Source organism: Anomaloglossus baeobatrachus, chromosome 11 (assembly GCF_048569485.1).
Source record: "Anomaloglossus baeobatrachus isolate aAnoBae1 chromosome 11, aAnoBae1.hap1, whole genome shotgun sequence".
Classification (NCBI taxonomy): domain Eukaryota; kingdom Metazoa; phylum Chordata; class Amphibia; order Anura; family Aromobatidae; genus Anomaloglossus; species Anomaloglossus baeobatrachus.
In genome coordinates this window covers 8,574,479-8,593,152 of record NC_134363.1, presented here as the reverse complement: position 1 = coordinate 8,593,152, position 18,674 = coordinate 8,574,479, and the positions used below count along the sequence as shown (strand labels likewise).

At 45.1% G+C, this 18,674-nt stretch overlaps 1 protein-coding gene across 1 annotated transcript; it reads left to right on the top strand.

The window, feature by feature from the left end:
* The first annotated feature begins 746 nt into the window (after window positions 1–746).
* On the top strand, window positions 747–18,468 carry ATP4A (ATPase H+/K+ transporting subunit alpha). Its single transcript, XM_075328343.1, has 23 exons — window positions 747–791; window positions 6,252–6,386; window positions 6,958–7,017; window positions 7,085–7,288; window positions 9,079–9,192; window positions 9,299–9,433; window positions 9,582–9,699; window positions 9,995–10,263; window positions 10,379–10,577; window positions 10,654–10,763; window positions 10,837–10,971; window positions 12,920–13,112; window positions 13,210–13,385; window positions 13,666–13,802; window positions 15,206–15,356; window positions 15,462–15,630; window positions 15,829–15,983; window positions 17,163–17,286; window positions 17,361–17,506; window positions 17,605–17,738; window positions 17,810–17,911; window positions 17,996–18,087; window positions 18,174–18,468. The coding sequence occupies exons 1-23, from the start codon at window positions 780–782 to the stop codon at window positions 18,200–18,202; spliced, it is 3,099 nt and encodes a 1,032-aa protein (XP_075184458.1). The 5' UTR covers window positions 747–779; the 3' UTR covers window positions 18,203–18,468.
* Window positions 18,469–18,674: the final 206 nt, after the last annotated feature.

The following is an 18,674-nucleotide window of genomic DNA, read 5'->3' as shown; positions in this document are numbered from 1 at the left end:
TCCTGTGTGATACTGTCTGCTGAGCTGTGTATCTAATCCTCTCCTGTGTGATACTGTCTGCTGAGCCATGTATCTAATCCTTTCGTGTGATACTGTCTGCTGAGCTGTGTATCTAATCCTCTCCTGTGTGATACTGTCTGCTGAGCCGTGTATCTAATCTTCTCCCGTGTGATACTGTCTGCTGAGCTGTGTATCTAATCCTCTCCTGTGTGATACTGTCTGCTGAGCTGTGTATCTAATCCTCTCCTGTGTGATACTGTCTGCTGAGCTGTGTATCTATTCCTCTCCTGTGTGATACTGTCTGCTGAGCTGTGTATCTAATCCTCTCCTGTGTGATACTGTCTGCTGAGCCGTGTATCTAATCCTCTCCTGTGTGATACTGTCTGCTGAGCTGTGTATCTAATCCTCTCCTGTGTGATACTGTCGGCTGAGCTGTGTATCTAATCCTCTCCTGTGTGATACTGTCGGCTGAGCTGTGTATCTAATCCTCTCCTGTGTGATACTGTCTGCTGAGCTGTGTATCTAATCCTCTCCTGTGTGATACTGTCTGCTGAGCGGTGTATCTAATCCTCCGATGTGTGATACAGATGCTCAGCGCAGCAGTGAAGGGCAGGAGAAGGTTCTGTAATCTCCTCGTCCTTGCTTTATCGCGGCCCTAAGATTGGATCGCGCCCACAGACGCAGCGCGCGGCGGCTCCCGGAGTTTATAAGGCGACTGCACGTCCGCGCCAAGATTTGTTGGCGGCAACCACAAGTCTCAGCAACACCGGACCAGCAAGATGGGGAAGAAGGTAAGAATGTGACAGGGTATCACACAGGAGAGGATTAGATACACGGCTCAGCAGACAGTATCACACAGGAGAGGACTAGATACACAGCTCAGCAGACAGTATGACACAGGAGAGGATTAGATACACAGCTCAGCAGACAGTATCACACAGGAGAGGATTATATACACGGCTCAGCAGACAGTATCACACAGGAGAGGATTAGATACACAGCTCAGCAGACAGTATCACACAGGAGAGGACTAGATACACAGCTCAGCAGACAGTATCACACAGGAGAGGATTAGATACACAGCTCAGTAGACAGTATCACACAGGAGAGGATTAGATACACAGCTCAGCAGACAGTATCACACAGGAGAGGATTAGATACACAGCTCAGCAGACAGTATCACACAGGAGACGATTAGATACACAGCTCAGCAGACAGTATCACACAGGAGAGGATTAGATACACAGCTCAGCAGACAGTATCACACAGGAGAGGACTAGATACACAGCTCAGCAGACAGTATCACACAGGAGAGGATTAGATACACAGCTCAGTAGACAGTATCACACAGGAGAGGATTAGATACACAGCTCAGCAGACAGTATCACACAGGAGAGGATTAGATACACAGCTCAGCAGACAGTATCACACAGGAGAGGATTAGATACACGGCTCAGCAGACAGTATCACACAGGAGAGGATTAGATACACAGCTCAGCAGACAGTATAACACAGGAGACGATTAGATACACAGCTCAGCAGACAGTATCACACAGGAGAGGATTAGATACACAGCTCAGCAGACAGTATCACACAGGAGAGGATTAGATACACAGCTCAGCAGACGGTATCACACAGGATAGGATTAGATACACGGCTCAGCAGACAGTATCACACAGGAGAGGATTAGATACACAGCTCAGAAGACAGTATCACACAGGAGAGGATTAGATACACAGCTCAGTAGACAGTATCACACAGGAGAGGATTAGATACACAGCTCAGCAGACAGTATCACACAGGGGAGGATTAGATACACAGCTCAGTAGACAGTATCACACAGGAGAGGATTAGATACACAGCTCAGCAGACAGTATCACACAGGAGAGGATTAGATACACAGCTCAGCAGACAGTATCACACAGGAGAGGATTAGATACACAGCTCAGCAGACGGTATCACACAGGATAGGATTAGATACACGGCTCAGCAGACAGTATCACACAGGAGAGGATTAGATACACAGCTCAGAAGACAGTATCACACAGGAGAGGATTAGATACACAGCTCAGTAGACAGTATCACACAGGAGAGGATTAGATACACAGCTCAGCAGACAGTATCACACAGGGGAGGATTAGATACACAGCTCAGTAGACAGTATCACACAGGAGACGATTAGATACACAGCTCAGCAGACAGTATCACACAGGAGAGGATTAGATACACAGCTCAGCAGACGGTATCACACAGGAGAGGATTAGATACACAGCTCAGCAGACAGTATCACACAGGAGAGGATTAGATACACAGCTCAGTAGACAGTATCACACAGGAGTGGATTAGATACACAGCTCAGCAGACAGTATCACACAGGGGAGGATTAGATACCACTATACAGGGAATGTATCAGGTCTGGACGTTGCAGTGATTGTGGACAGATCCTGACTCTTGCTCTGATTTTTGCTTTTTTCTCTAGAACTTTCTAATGTTTCTTCCGTTGATATTTCATCTTCTCCATTTGTTACAAATTCCATCTCTCTATAATTATCCTTCTCGGGAGACGCCGGGCCCCGGACCCTAGAATCATCACACGACCCCCGTACCATTCATTACAATATACACTATATCTACACATCACAATACTGCCCCCTAAGGATGAGAATGTAACTGCATGCGAGTCCTCTGCTGGACGGCGGCAGTGAGGGGTATATACTGGAGTCCTGTATACTGTGACTATATTACCGCACTGCGTCCTATCACTCATCCAGCTAATAACTCACCGCACAATGGCGGCTGCTGATATCATATCTCCGTCTTATCGTGTCCAATGGAATTCCTTGTATTATTATAAAAGTGATTACAAGTTACACAAAGCATTATACACCACATACTGATTATAGAGGCAAGATTACACCGCACACTACTCCCAACATATCAGCAGAAAGCACCGCGATAAGTACATACTGTGTACAGGGGTATAACTACTAGAATACTGCTCCCTATATACAAGAATATAACTACTATAATACTGCCCCCTATGTACAAGAATATAACTACTATAATACTGCCCCTATATACAAGAATATAACTACTATAATACTGCCCCCTATGTACAAGAATATAACTACTATAATACTGCCCCTATGTACAAGAATATAACTACTATAATACTGCTCCTATGTACAAGAATATAACTACTATAATACTGCCCCTATATACAAGAATATAACTACTATAATACTGCCCCTATGTACAAGAATATAACTACTATAATACTGCCCCTATATACAAGAATATAACTACTATAATACTGCTCCCTATATACAAGAATATAACTACTATAATACTGCCCCCTATGTACAAGAATATAACTACTATAATACTGCCCCTATGTACAAGAATATAACTACTATAATACTGCCCCTATGTACAAGAATATAACTACTATAATACTGCCCCTATATACAAGAATATAACTACTATAATACTGCCCCTATGTACAAGAATATAACTACTATAATACTGCCCCTATGTACAAGAATATAACTACTATAATACTGCCCCTATATACAAGAATATAACTACTATAATACTGCCCCTATGTACAAGAATATAACTACTATAATACTGCCCCTATATACAAGAATATAACTACTATAATACTGCCCCTATGTACAAGAATATAACTACTATAATACTGCCCCTATATACAAGAATATAACTACTATAATACTGCCCCTATGTACAAGAATATAACTACTATAATACTGCCCCTATGTACAAGAATATAACTACTATAATACTGCCCCCTATGTACAAGAATATAACTACTATAATACTGCCCCTATGTACAAGAATATAACTACTATAATACTGCTCCCTATGTACAAGAATATAACTACTATAATACTGCCCCTATATACAAGAATATAACTACTATAATACTGCCCCCTATATACAAGAATATAACTACTATAATACTGCCCCTATGTACAAGAATATAACTACTATAATACTGCCCCTATGTACAAGAATATAACTACTATAATACTGCCCCTATGTACAAGAATATAACTACTATAATACTGCCCCTATATATAAGAATATAACTACTATAATACTGCCCCTATGTACAAGAATATAACTACTATAATACTGCCCCTATGTACAAGAATATAACTACTATAATACTGCCCCTATGTACAAGAATATAACTACTATAATACTGCTCCCTATGTACAAGAATATAACTACTATAATACTGCCCCTATATACAAGAATATAACTACTATAATACTGCCCCCTATATACAAGAATATAACTACTATAATACTGCCCCTATGTACAAGAATATAACTACTATAATACTGCCCCTATGTACAAGAATATAACTACTATAATACTGCCCCTATGTACAAGAATATAACTACTATAATACTGCCCCTATATATAAGAATATAACTACTATAATACTGCCCCTATGTACAAGAATATAACTACTATAATACTGCCCCTATGTACAAGAATATAACTACTATAATACTGCCCTATGTACAAGAATATAACTACTATAATACTGCTCCCTATGTACAAGAATATAACTGCTAGAATACTGCCCCTATATACAAGAATATAACTACTATAATACTGCCCCCTATGTACAAGAATATAACTACTATAATACTGCCCCTATATACAAGAATATCACTACTATAATACTGCCCCTATATACAAGAATATAACTACTATAATATTGCCCCTATGTACAAGAATATAACTGCTATAATACTGCCCCTATATACAAGAATATCACTACTATAATACTGCCCCTATATACAAGAATATCACTACTATAATACTGCCCCCTATGTACAAGAATATAACTACTATAATACTGCTCCAATGTACAAGAATATAACTACTATAATACTGCCCCTATATACAAGAATATAACTACTATAATACTGCCCCCTATGTACAAGAATATAACTACTATAATACTGCTCCAATGTACAAGAATATAACTACTATAATACTGCCCCTATATACAAGAATATAACTACTATAATACTGCCCCCTATGTATAATATAACTACTATAATACTGCCCCCTATATACAAGACTATAACTACTATAATACTGCCCCTATATACAAGAATATAACTACTATAATACTGCCCCCTATGTATAATATAACTACTATAATACTGCCCCCTATGTACAAGAATATAACTAGTATAATACTGCCCCCTATATACAAGAATATAACTACTATAATACTGCCCCTATATACAGGAATATAACTACTATAATACTGCCCCTATATACAGGAATATAACTACTATAATACTGCCCCCTATGTACAAGAATATAACTACTATAATACTGCTCCTATGTGCAAGAATATAACTACTATAATACTGCTCCTATGTGCAAGAATATAACTACTATAATACTGCCCCTATATACAAGAATATCACTACTATAATACTGCCTCTATGTACAAGAATATAACTACTATAATACTTCCCCTATGTACAAGAATATAACTACTATAATACTGCCCCTATGTACAAGAATATAACTACTATAATACTGCCCCTATATACAAGAATATAACTACTATAATACTTCCCCTATGTACAAGAATATATCTACTATAATACTGCCCCCTATGTACAAGAATATAACTACTATAATACTACGTCCTATATACAAGAATATAACTACTATAATACTGCCCCTTATATACAAGAATATAACTACTATAATACTGCTCCTATTTATAAGAATATAACTACCATAATACTGCCCCTATGTACAGGAATATAACTACTATAATTCTGCCCCTATGTACAAGAATATAACTACTATAATACTGCTCCTATATATAAGAATATAACTACTATAATACTGCTCCTATATACAAGAATATAACTACTATAATACTGGCCCTATGTACAAGAATATAACTACTATAATACTGCCCCTATGTACAAGAATATAACTACTATAATACTGCCCCTATGTACAAGAATATAACTACTATAATACTGCCCCTATGTACAAGAATATAACTACTATAATACTGCCCTATGTACAAGAATATAACTACTATAATACTGCCCCTATGTACAAGAATATAACTGCTATAATACTGCCCCTATGTACAAGAATATAACTACTATAATACTGCTCCTATATATAAGAATATAACCGCTATAATACTTTGTTTTTCCCCCGCACAGGAGAATTATGATATGTTCTCGGTGGAGGCCGGGAGGAATGGAATGGGGGAGATGGACGTGAAAATTAAGAAGAAAGAAGGAAAAGGAATGAAGAAGAAAGAAAAGCTGGAGAGTATGAAGAAAGAAATGGACATTGTAAGGAGTCCCTGGTTCGGGGGAGGAGCCTATAGTCACATCCAGAGCTGCACTCATACTACTGCTCTCGGGTTGCCAGTCATCAGGTCTTTTTGTACAGAGTTTTCTTCGCTTTATTTTGGGGTTTCTAGTATAAACTCTCAGATATAGCGGTATGTAACAGTTTAATGGTGGGGGAGTAAATTACAAAGCAGCAGACAGAATTATGAGCGCAGCTCTGGAGGTAACTGAGACATCAGATAAGTGAAGCAATTTATGAGACCTCCCTGCCCCCCCCCCCCCCCACCTCCTCCGCTGCTCTTCCTATAAGATGACGCTGTCCCTTTAATTGGAGGTGACGGTGATGTAACGGGATTTCGGCATTTCTTAGTCATTTCTATACGGTAGATTGCAAACCGACAAATTCATGGCGGTCATCAGTGTGGAAACACCTGCCATGTGTCACAACAGTGAAAAACACCAACGCTAGTGCTATTTATTGTTCTCTGTTATCAGCCATTTGGAAAATAGCCATCTGTTGCTCTCTGTTATCAGCCACGTCTGGCGCCTTATATTGTATGTCTTCTTCTAGGATGACCACGAGCTGAGCATCGAGGAGCTGGAGCTGAAGTACCAGACCAGCATCTCCAGGGTACGTGCGCCCCCGGCCGCCGCCATCCCATAATGTACGGATCATATATACGTGTTCTATACCGCAGGGGATGAAGAGCAGCTACGCCGGCGAGATCCTGATCAGAGACGGCCCCAACGAGCTGAAGCCCCCAAAAGGGACCCCCGAGTACGTGAAGTTCGCCCGGCAGCTGGCGGGGGGGCTGCAGTGCCTGATGTGGGTGGCCGCCGTCATCTGCCTCATCGCCTTCGGGATCCAGTGCTCGCAGGGAGATATGACCAGCGCCGACAACGTGAGTCTGAGGAGCAAATGTGGGGAGTCCACGGGGGTCCCCTGAAAATATTAGTGCAGCTATAGGGTACAATGTGATGTATACACCGGGGGGGGGACAACAACGAGAACCCGAATAGCGTGCGACTTGTTTTCCAAATGCCCTATTCAGTGCTTAAATAATACCATCAAATAGTCACCACATAATACCACCATACAGTGCACAGATAATACCACCCTACAGTGCACATATAATACCGCCATACAGTGCACAGATAATACAGCCAAAGAGTCACCATATAATACCACCATACAGTGCACATATAATACCGCCATACAGTGCACAGATAATACCACCATACAGTGCACAGATAATACCACCATACAGTGCACAGATAATACCACCATACAGTGCACATATAATACCACCATACAGTGCACATATAATACCACCATACAGTGCACAGATAATACCACCATACAGTGCACATATAATACCGCCATACAGTGTACAGATAATACCACCATACAGTGCACATATAATACCGCCATACAGTGTACAGATAATACCACCATACAGTGCACATATAATACCGCCATACAGTGCACAGACAATACAGCCAAAGAGTCACCATATAATACCACCATACAGTGCTCAGATAATACGACCATAAAATGCAGAGATAATACCACCATACAGTGCTCAGATAATACCAACATACAGTGCACTGATAATACAGCCAAATAGTCACCATATAATACCACCATACAGTGCATATACAATACCAACATACAGTGCACAGACAATACAGCCATACAATGCACAAACAATACAGCCATACAGTGCACAGATAATACCACCATGCAGTGCACAGGCAATACAATCATACAGTACACAGATAATACCACCATACATTGCACAGATAATACCACCATATAGTGCACAGTCAATACAGCCATACAGTGCACAGACAATACCACCATACTGTGCACAGACAATACAGCCATACAGTGCACAGATACCACCATGCAGTGAACAGACAATACAGCCATACAGTGCACAGATAATACAGCCATACAGTACACAGAGAATACCACCATACAGTGCACAGACAATACAGCCATACAGTGTGCAGATAATACCGCCATACAGTGCACAGACAATACAGCTATACAGTGCACAGACAATACCATCATAAGGTGCACAGACAATACAACTATACAGTGTACAGACAATAGTCACCTTATAATACCACTATACAATGACCACTTAAAACCACTATGAGGCACTCAAATAATACTCCTATACAGTGACTATGGTCACTGAGGAGCCCTAATAATACTGTTATACACCAACCACATATCATCATGAGTTTTAAAGTAATACCACAATACACTGCCCATATAATACCGCCATTCAGTTCCCAAATAATACTTCTCTACAGTGAACACATAAATAGCACCATGATTTGCTCATATAGTAATACTATAGAGTGAACACATAAAACCCCCCCATGCAATCTCTAAATAATACCACCATGTAATGAAGACACAATTCTGCCATGCAGTGCTAAATTAATGCAACCGTACAGTGACCAAGCAATGACGTCCCCCAACCTCCTGGGGGCAGCGCATGTGACCGCACAGGTTCCTGACCCTGACACTAATAACGATGAAGGTGTTTCTTGGAAGGTCTTGCTGGAGCTGGAGGAGTTTTGGAGCCAGAAATGTTCTGCACATGGTTGGCTTTATGGGATTGGAGGGACATAAACCACCAAAGGCTCTACCACGATTGTCTTCTTCTTCTTCCAGTTGTATTTGGCCATCACCCTCATAGCCGTCGTGGTCGTCACCGGCTGCTTTGGTTATTACCAGGAATTCAAGAGCACCAACATCATCGCCAGCTTCAAGAACCTGGTGCCTCAGGTAGGACACATGGTGTTCACCGGACGGTTAGAGATTTCCACCATAACACAATATCAAGAAGCTTCAGGCCGTTGCTCGGAGTTGATGCCTCAGGTTTTCGTTTCAGCAAGCAACAGTGATACGAGACGGGGAAAAGTTTCAGATCAATGCCAACCAACTAGTGGTGGGAGACTTGGTGGAGATCAAGGGTGGAGATCGTGTACCGGCGGACATCAGAATTATCTCATCACAAGGTTGTAAGGTATGGATCCGCCAATCGCCTCTCTAGGTCTAGATGTTCCTAGATGTTCTGAAATTTGAATACGTTCCTCACCCTCTGGGTTATCTGGACAATTTGTCTATGGAAACTCGGAGATTGGTTGACACGCTAAGCCTTCATCGTGTTTCAGGTGGACAACTCCTCCCTAACTGGAGAATCCGAACCCCAGACTCGATCTCCAGAATATACCCATGAAAGTCCTTTGGAAACAAGAAACATTGCCTTCTTCTCCACCATGTGTTTGGAAGGTAAAGTTGGATACATATCTGGTCGTCAACCATATGTTTGAGTGGAGTCTATTGTTATGGAGGTCCGATCCCGATGAGGAGCCTCTGTGGTTTTAGACTTCAGACATATGGTGAGTTATCACATCTGGATGTGGGGTGGAGTACAACCAGAAGAAGACCTTCACTTGTGACCTTATGGATCTTTTAAGGTGGTATCTATAGCTGAAGACCAACCTCTTGGGTTGGATCGTATATATTAGTAGATACAAATCCAAAAATTATTATGCCCCATGTTTAATTCAATAACTCTTAATAGGAACTGCCACTGGAATAATTATCAACACCGGCGACCGCACTATCATTGGTCGCATTGCCAGCTTGGCATCAGGCGTGGGAAACGAGAAGACACCAATCGCCATTGAGATTGAGCACTTTGTGGACATCATCGCTGGTTTGGCCATCTTCTTTGGAGCTACCTTCTTTGTGGTGGCCATGGTTATCGGCTACCCCTTCCTCCGTGCCATGGTCTTCTTCATGGCTATTGTGGTGGCCTACGTCCCTGAGGGGCTCCTGGCCACTGTCACGGTGAGAAACCTACAGACCAGGCACAATGGTCAAAATGAGCAGGAGGACCTTGACACCATGAGTGGATTTGGTTCTGCTCCATCTCATGGGCTTCTAACTCAGCCTCTGTCCTTAGGTTTGTCTGTCTCTTACTGCCAAGCGTCTTGCCCGAAAAAACTGTGTAGTGAAGAACCTCGAGGCTGTGGAAACCCTGGGCTCGACCTCAGTCATCTGCTCAGACAAGACGGGAACCTTAACCCAGAACCGGATGACCGTGTCCCACTTGTGGTTTGACAACCAGATCCATTCGGCTGACACCACTGAGGACCAGTCAGGTGATCTCCAAGCCCCCAGATATGGAGAATCCTCAATAATATGCTTTCCTCCTAATCCGGAATCTTCTCTTTTCAGGACAAAGCTTTGACCAGACGTCGGACACTTGGAGAGCTCTGAGCAAGGTGGTCAGTCTCTGTAACAGAGCCGCCTTCAAGGGAGGGCAAGAAGGGGTCCCGGTACCCAAGGTGAGGAGTAAATTCATAGTATAAAATCTAAACTAAAAGAGTGTGTGACCGAAAATATCATCTCACCCTACAGCGCATCGTGATCGGAGACGCCTCGGAGACGGCTCTGCTGAAGTTCTCCGAGCTGACGGTCGGCAACGTCATGGAGTACCGAGATCGCTTCAAGAAAGTGACAGAAGTTCCCTTCAACTCCACCAACAAATTTCAGGTGAGGCTCACACGGAGGTTTGCACAAAGTTCACCGACTCTCATGGCGGCATTGGAATCTGTTCAGACTGCAGACTCTGACACTCTGCCCGATGGCTTTTCTGGTGTCTGGTATCAACACAGGCAGACACAAGTGTCAACCTGCTGTGTGCTCATTCATAGTCAAGCTAGCAGGAGTTCATCTCTGCTGGTCTATTTGCTCCTTTGGGCACATGTACTGAGGCTTCTCACATCTGTTCTCCTATTTATGCTTGTGGAAAACGTCCACCCATGCCAGCTATAGTTTGTCTTTGTCGGTCTGTGACTTGTGGTGTCCCAGACTTTCTGGAGATAGTTGTGCTCTTTGCATGGTGTGGTTGTGGAGTTAATCTCTGCTGGTCTGCTTGCTATTTTAGTCACATGATGTGGGGAGGCCTATCACATCTGCTTCCCTGCTATTTATGCTGGTGGAAACCTTTCACCCATGGCAGCTATAGTTTGTCTTTGTCAGTCTGTGACTTGTGGTGTACCAGACTTTCTAGAGATAGTTGTGCTCTTTGCTTGGTGTGGTTGTGGAGTTAATCTCTGCAGGTCTGCTGGCTCCTTTGATACCATGTTGTGGGGAAAACTATAATATCTGCTCCCCTCCTATTAATACTGGTTGAAACCTTCCACCCATGCCAGCTATGGTTTGTCTTTGTTGGTCTGTGAGCTGTGGTGTCCCAGAGAGATACTTGTGCTTTGCTTGGTGTGGTTGTGGAGTTTACCCTTGTTGTTTTGTTATTGCCTTCCTGCTCTTGTTTTCCTCCTGAACCCCTTATTGTCTTTACCTTTGTGTGTGTGCGGTGTGACAGAGTTTTGGGTTTCCCTTGTCTGTCTATCTGTGGGTTTCATCACACTCCTGTCACGTTCCACCCTGGGAGGAGGGGGAATCAGATCAGGACTGGTAAGGAGCAGGACCAGGAAGGAGACTCAGACCTCTCCACCATCAAGAGCATCCTTGAGATTAGGGATAGTATTGTGTTTTAGCTGCGTTTTTTTTTGCTGTGACTGGTGAGAGCTTCCACTGGCCAGGAAGGTGACCCAGGCATCCCCACCTTGAGGAGTATTCCTGAGATTAGAAATAGCATTGTGGGGTTTTTTCCTGTGACTGGTGAGAGCTTCCACTGGCCAGGAAGGAGACCCAGGCATCCCCACCTTCAGGAGTATCCCTGAGATTAGGGATAGAATTGCGTTTTTGCTGTGACTGGTGAGATCTTCAACTGGCCAGGAAGGAGTCCCAGACATCCCCACCTTGAGGAGTATACCTGAGATTAGGGATAGAATTACGTTTTTGCTGTCACTGGTGAGAGCTTCCAATGGCCAGGAAGGAGACCCAGGCATCCCCACCTTCAGGAGTATCCCTGAGATTATGGATAGCATTGCCTTTTAGCTGTGTTGTTTTGCTGTGACTGGTGAGAGCTTCCAATGGCCAGGAAGGAGACCCAGGCATCCCCACCTTCAGGAGTATCCCTGAGTTTAGGGATAGCATTGTGTTTTATAGCTGTGACTGGTGAGCGCTTCCACTGGCCAGGAAGGAGACCCAGGCATCCCCACCTTCAGGAGTATCCCTGAGATTATGGATAGCATTGCCTTTTAGCTGTGTTGTTTTGCTGTGACTGGTGAGAGCTTCCAATGGCCAGGAAGGAGACCCAGGCATCCCCAGCTTCAGGAGTATCCCTGAGTTTAGGGATAGCATTGCGTTTTATAGCTGTGACTGGTGAGAGCCTCCACTGGCCAGGAAGGAGACCCAGGCATCCCCACCTTCAGGAGTATCCCTGAGTTTAGGGATAGCATTGCGTTTTATAGCTGTGACTGGTGAGAGCTTTCACTTATTTTCATGGTCCTCTCCAAAGTTCTCAACATTACTTCTCCATTATGGTTATTGGGGGTCTTATGGTGATGTACAATGATGATCTTCTGTCCTCCAGCTGTCCATCCATGAGCTTCAGGACCCCCTGGACCTGCGCTATCTCCTGGTGATGAAGGGCGCCCCGGAGCGGATCCTGGAGAGATGTTCCACCATCATGATAAAAGGGCAGGAGCTTCCTCTGGACGCTCAGTGGCAGGAAGCCTTCCAGACGGCGTACATGGACCTGGGTGGCCTCGGGGAGAGAGTCTTGGGTAGGCCCATGGAGGACGTCCTTGGCTTTTGGGTTCTTTAGCCTGTGGTGCACCATAGTGGGATAAGTCTATGGTGACCCTTCCTTACACCCCTCAGGTTTCTGCCACCTCTACCTCAACGAGAAGGAGTTTCCCCGTGGATATCACTTTGACACGGAAGACATGAACTTTCCCACCAGTGGCCTGTGCTTCGCAGGATTGATCTCCATGATTGACCCCCCTAGAGCCACCGTCCCGGACGCGGTCATGAAATGCAGAACCGCAGGAATTCGAGTAAGTGCTCCGGACTCCACAGCACCACCTGGTGGATGAGGCTGATCATTGCATGGGTCGGCCTCACTATTGGAATATTGACCATATAACGAGCCTCATTATAGGGCTTAGGATGAAAGCAATTTACAGCTTTAAGTTCCCAGAGCAGCATGCCGGCGTCTAAGCCTCCTCACACAGAATCCCTGCCCCTCAGATCCTCTTCTTGGATTTTATAACTTTTGGCACAAACCAAAAAATAAAGAAACGATCAACAAAAGATAATTTTTCTTTTCCTGCCGAGGTCATAATGGTGACGGGAGATCATCCAATCACAGCCAAGGCGATCGCTGCCAGCGTGGGGATCATCTCCGAGGGCAGCGAGACCGTGGAGGACATCGCAGCTCGCCTACGCATCCCTGTAGAGCAAGTGAACAAACGGTAATGATAAACCCCAGCAGAACAGTGAGCGCAGCTCTGGAGCATAATACAGGAGGTAACTCAGGATCAGTAATGTATGTACATAGTGACTGCACCAGCAGAATAGTGAGCCCAGCTCTAGAGGATAAGACAGGAGGTAACTCAGGATCAGTAATGTATGTACACAGTGACTGCACCAGCAGAATAGTGAGCGCAGCTCTAGAGGATAATACAGGAGGTAACTCAGGATCAGTAATGAATGTACACAGTGACTGCACCAGCAGAATAGTGAGTGCAGCTCTGGAGTATAATACAGGAGGTAACTCGGGATCAGTAATGTATGTACACAGTGACTGCACCAGCAGAATAGTGAGTGCAGCTCTAGAGGATAATACAGGAGGTAACTCAGGATCAGTAATGTATGTTCACAGTGACTGCACCAGCAGAATAGTGAGTGCAGCTCTGGAGTATAATACAGGAGGTAACTCAGGATCAGTAATGTAATGTATGTACACAGTGACTGCACCAGAATAGTGAGTGCAACTCTGGAGTATAATACAGGAGGTAACTAAGGATCAGTAATGTATGTACACAGTGACTGCACCAGCAGAATAGTGAGTGCAGCTCTAGAGTATAATACAGGAGGTAACTCAGGATCAGTAATGTATGTACACAGTGACTGCACCAGCAGAATAGTGAGTGCAGCTCTGGAGTATAATACAGGAGGTAACTCAGGAGCAGTAATGTAATGTATGTACACAGTGACTGCACCAGCAGAATAGTGAGTGCAGCTCTGGGGTGTAATACAGGAGGTAACTCAGGATCAGTAATGTAATGTATGTACACAGTGACTGCACCAGCAGAATAGTGAGTGCAGCTCCGGAGTATAATACAGGAGGTAACTCAGGATCAGTAATGTATGTACACAGTGATTGCACCAGCAGAATAGTGAGTGCAGCTCTGGAGTATAATACAGGAGGTAACTCAGGATCAGTAATGTAATGTATGTACACAGTGACTACACCAGCAGAATAGTGAGTGCAGCTCTGGAGTATAATACAGGAGGTAACTCAGGATCAGTAATGTAATGTATCTACAGTGACTTCACCAGCAGAATAGTGAGTGCAGCTCTGGAGTATAATACAGGAGGGAACTCAGGATCAGTAATGTATTGTATGTACACAGTGACTGCAGCAGCAGAATAGTGAGGGCAGCTCTGGAGTATAATACAGGAGGTAACTCAGGATCAGTAATGTATGTACACAGTGACTACACCAGCAGAATAGTGAGTGCAGCTCTGGAGTATAATACAGGAGGTAACTCAGGATCAGAAAATGTATGTATACAATAACTGCACCAGCAGAATAGTGAGTGCAGCTCTGGAGTATAATACAGGATGATTAATAATCTCATGTGCCCCTCAGAGATGCTCGGGCGTGTGTCATTAATGGTGGGCAGCTGAAAGACATGAGCAGTGAGGAGCTGGTGGAGGTGCTGAAGATGCACCCCGAGATGGTGTTCGCCCGTACGTCCCCGCAGCAGAAGTTGATTATTGTGGAAAGTTGTCAGAAACTGGTAAATACCCGGTCGTGTAATGTCTGCACTATGTATGGGGCACAGTGGTCTGAAGAGCTCGCACTCTATCAGCTGTGACTGCAGCGCTGCTTGCGGTTCTTGCAGGGAGCCATTGTGGCAGTGACGGGGGATGGGGTCAATGATTCTCCCGCTCTGAAGAAGGCCGACATCGGGATCGCTATGGGAATCGCAGGGTCGGATGCAGCAAAGAACGCGGCCGACATGATCCTGCTGGACGATAACTTCGCCTCCATCGTCACCGGCGTGGAACAAGGTGCAGATGCTGCGGGGATCTGCGCCACCTGCTGGCAGTGCTGGGGATCTGGCGTCACCCGCTGGCAGTGCTGGGGATCTGGCGTCACCCGCTGGCAGTGCTGGGGATCTGGCGTCACCTGCTGGCAGTGCTGGGGATGTGCAGAGGGAAGGATTCTCTTCTTTCCAGCGTTGTATATAATGCATTGCTTTCTATCAGGTCGTCTGATTTTTGACAATCTGAAGAAATCCATCGCCTACACCCTGACCAAGAACATCCCCGAGCTGGCCCCGTACCTCATCTACATCACCGCCAGCGTCCCCCTGCCCCTGGGCTGCATCACCATACTCTTCATAGAGCTGTGCACCGACATCGTGAGTAACGCACGAGATGCCAGACTCCAGAGCTGCACTCACAATTCTGCAATGCAATGTATGTCCAATCTGACTGCACCAGCAGAATAGTGAGTGCAGCTCTGGAGTATAATACAGGAGGTAACTCAGGATCAGTAATGTAATGTATGTACACAGTGACTGCACTAGCAGAATAGTGAGTGCAGCTCTGGAGTATAATACAGAAGGTAACTCAGGATCAGTAATGTAATGTATGTACACAGTGACTGTACCAGCAGAATAGTGAGTGCAGCTCTGGAGTATAATACAGGAGGTAACTCAGGATCAGTAATGTAATGTATGTACACAGTGACTGCACCAGCAGAATAGTGAGTGCAGCTCTGGAGTATAATACAGGAGGTAACTCAGGATCAGTAATGTAATGTATGTGCACAGTGACTGCCCCAGCAGAATAGTGGGAGGTAACTCAGGATCAGTAATGTATGTATGTACACAGTGACTGCACCAGCAGAATAGTGAGTACTGCTCTGGAGTATAATACAGGAGGTAACTCAGGATCAATAATGTAATGTATGTACACAGTGACTGCACCAGCAGAATAGTGAGTGCAGCTCTGGAGTATAATACAGGAGGGAACTCAGGATCAGTAATGTAATGTATGTACACAGTGACTGCACCAGCAGAATAGTGAGTGCAGCTCTGGAGTGTAATACAGGATGTAACTCAGGATCAGTAATGTAATGTATGTACACAGTGACTGCACCAGCAGAATAGTGAGTGCAGCTCTGGAGTATAATACAGGAGGTAACTCAGGATCAGTAATGTATGTACACAGTGACTGCACCAGCAGAATAGTGAGTGCAGCTCTGGAGCATAATACAAGATGTAACTCAGGATCAGTAATGTATGTACACAGTGACTGCACCAGCAGAATAGTGACTACAGCTCTGGAGTATAATACAGGAGGGAACTCAGGATCAGTAATGTATATACACAGTGACTGCACCAGCAGAATAGTGAGTGTAGCTCTGGAGTATAATACAGGAGGGAACTCAGGATCAGTAATGTATATACACAGTGACTGCACCAGCAGAATAGTGAGTGCAGCTCTGTAGTATAATACAGACAGTACAGTACAATACAGTAGATGAGATATTAGGTGGACACTGACCGCAGTCTCTTCTGTCTCCGCTCGGTCAGTTCCCCTCCGTGTCTCTGGCCTATGAGAAGGCGGAGAGCGACATTATGCATCTGAAGCCCAGGAACCCTCGGCGTGACCGCCTGGTGAACGAGGCTCTGGCGGTGTACTCCTACTTCCAGATCGGTGAGCCTCGGGCTGTAGTACGGGGGGGGGGGGGGGGGGGAACCTCGGCGGATCCTGATCTCCGTCTTTTCCAGGTGTGATCCAGTCGTTTGCCGGCTTTGTGGATTACTTCACGGTGATGGCGCAGGAGGGCTGGTTCCCAGCTTATTGCATCAGTCTCCGCGCCCATTGGGAGAACCAGCACCTGCAGGACTTGGAGGACAGCTACGGCCAGGAATGGGTAACGCAAGGGGGCCAAGCAGGGCGCAATGTGCCGCACTCTCCTGCGCAGGGCATACATACACTGTATAGACAGATTAACCCTTGCTTTCCCCGCAGACGTTCAGCCAGCGCCTCTACCAGCAGTACAACTGCTACACCGTCTTCTTCCTCAGCATCGAGGTCTGCCAGATATCGGACGTCCTGATCAGAAAGACCCGGCGTCTGTCCGTCTTCCAGCAGGGATTTTTCAGGTGCGTCGATCCCCGGACCCCCGGTGTCAGATACCCGTCCCCATCTCTAACGCTCCCCTCCCCCCCCCCAGGAATAAGGTGCTGCTGATCGCCATCGTCTTCCAGCTGTTGCTGGGTAACTTTTTGTGTTACTGCCCGGGGATGCCCAACGTCTTCAACTTCATGCCCATCCGGTAAGAGCCCCCCGCGTCTGGACCCCCCTCCGTATCTGCCCGTGTCACGTCTCTCCGTTCACCCCCTCCGTCTTGTCTCCGCAGCTTCCAGTGGTGGCTCGTTCCTGTGCCGTTTGGGATTTTAATCTTCGTGTATGATGAGATCCGTAAACTCGGGGTCCGCAGACACCCAGGAAGTGAGTACACCCTACAGACTGCGCATGAAACGATTATTTAATTGAACCGGCCCTTTAAATGATCGTCATTCTTGTGTTCTCCGCAGGCTGGTGGGACAAGGAGCTTTACTATTAGCGCCCCGGAACCCCGTCACACACTGAAGACACGGGGGGCCGAACCCCTCACTACCAAGGAGCTGGTCGTGGAGAAATCAGAGAATCTGCTGTATATAGGAAATCTGGGAACAGCTGCAGTGTCGCTCCACTGTGCCGGAGGGGCTGGCGCCTTCATCCCCTCCATTTCGCTGTGACTTTTCCTCTCGCGCCCTGTGAGATGGCCGCAGACCTCGTGTGAGGTCACAGTGCCGCACGACAGAGATTAATAAATTATTACACATGTGACTGCTGTGGTTTTGTTACAATTGCATCTGAGCGAGAAAACTGCATTGTGAATGCAGCTCTGGCTGTGACTGGAGCCAGCACTCAGAATAGGAAATGGGACCCCCCCTCAAATTATGCCGCACTGCATTGTGGGAGATGCATTTCCTTCCTATTGACCCTACTTCTCCCACCATGCATAGCAGCATTTGTTCTTCAGAGCAGAATAG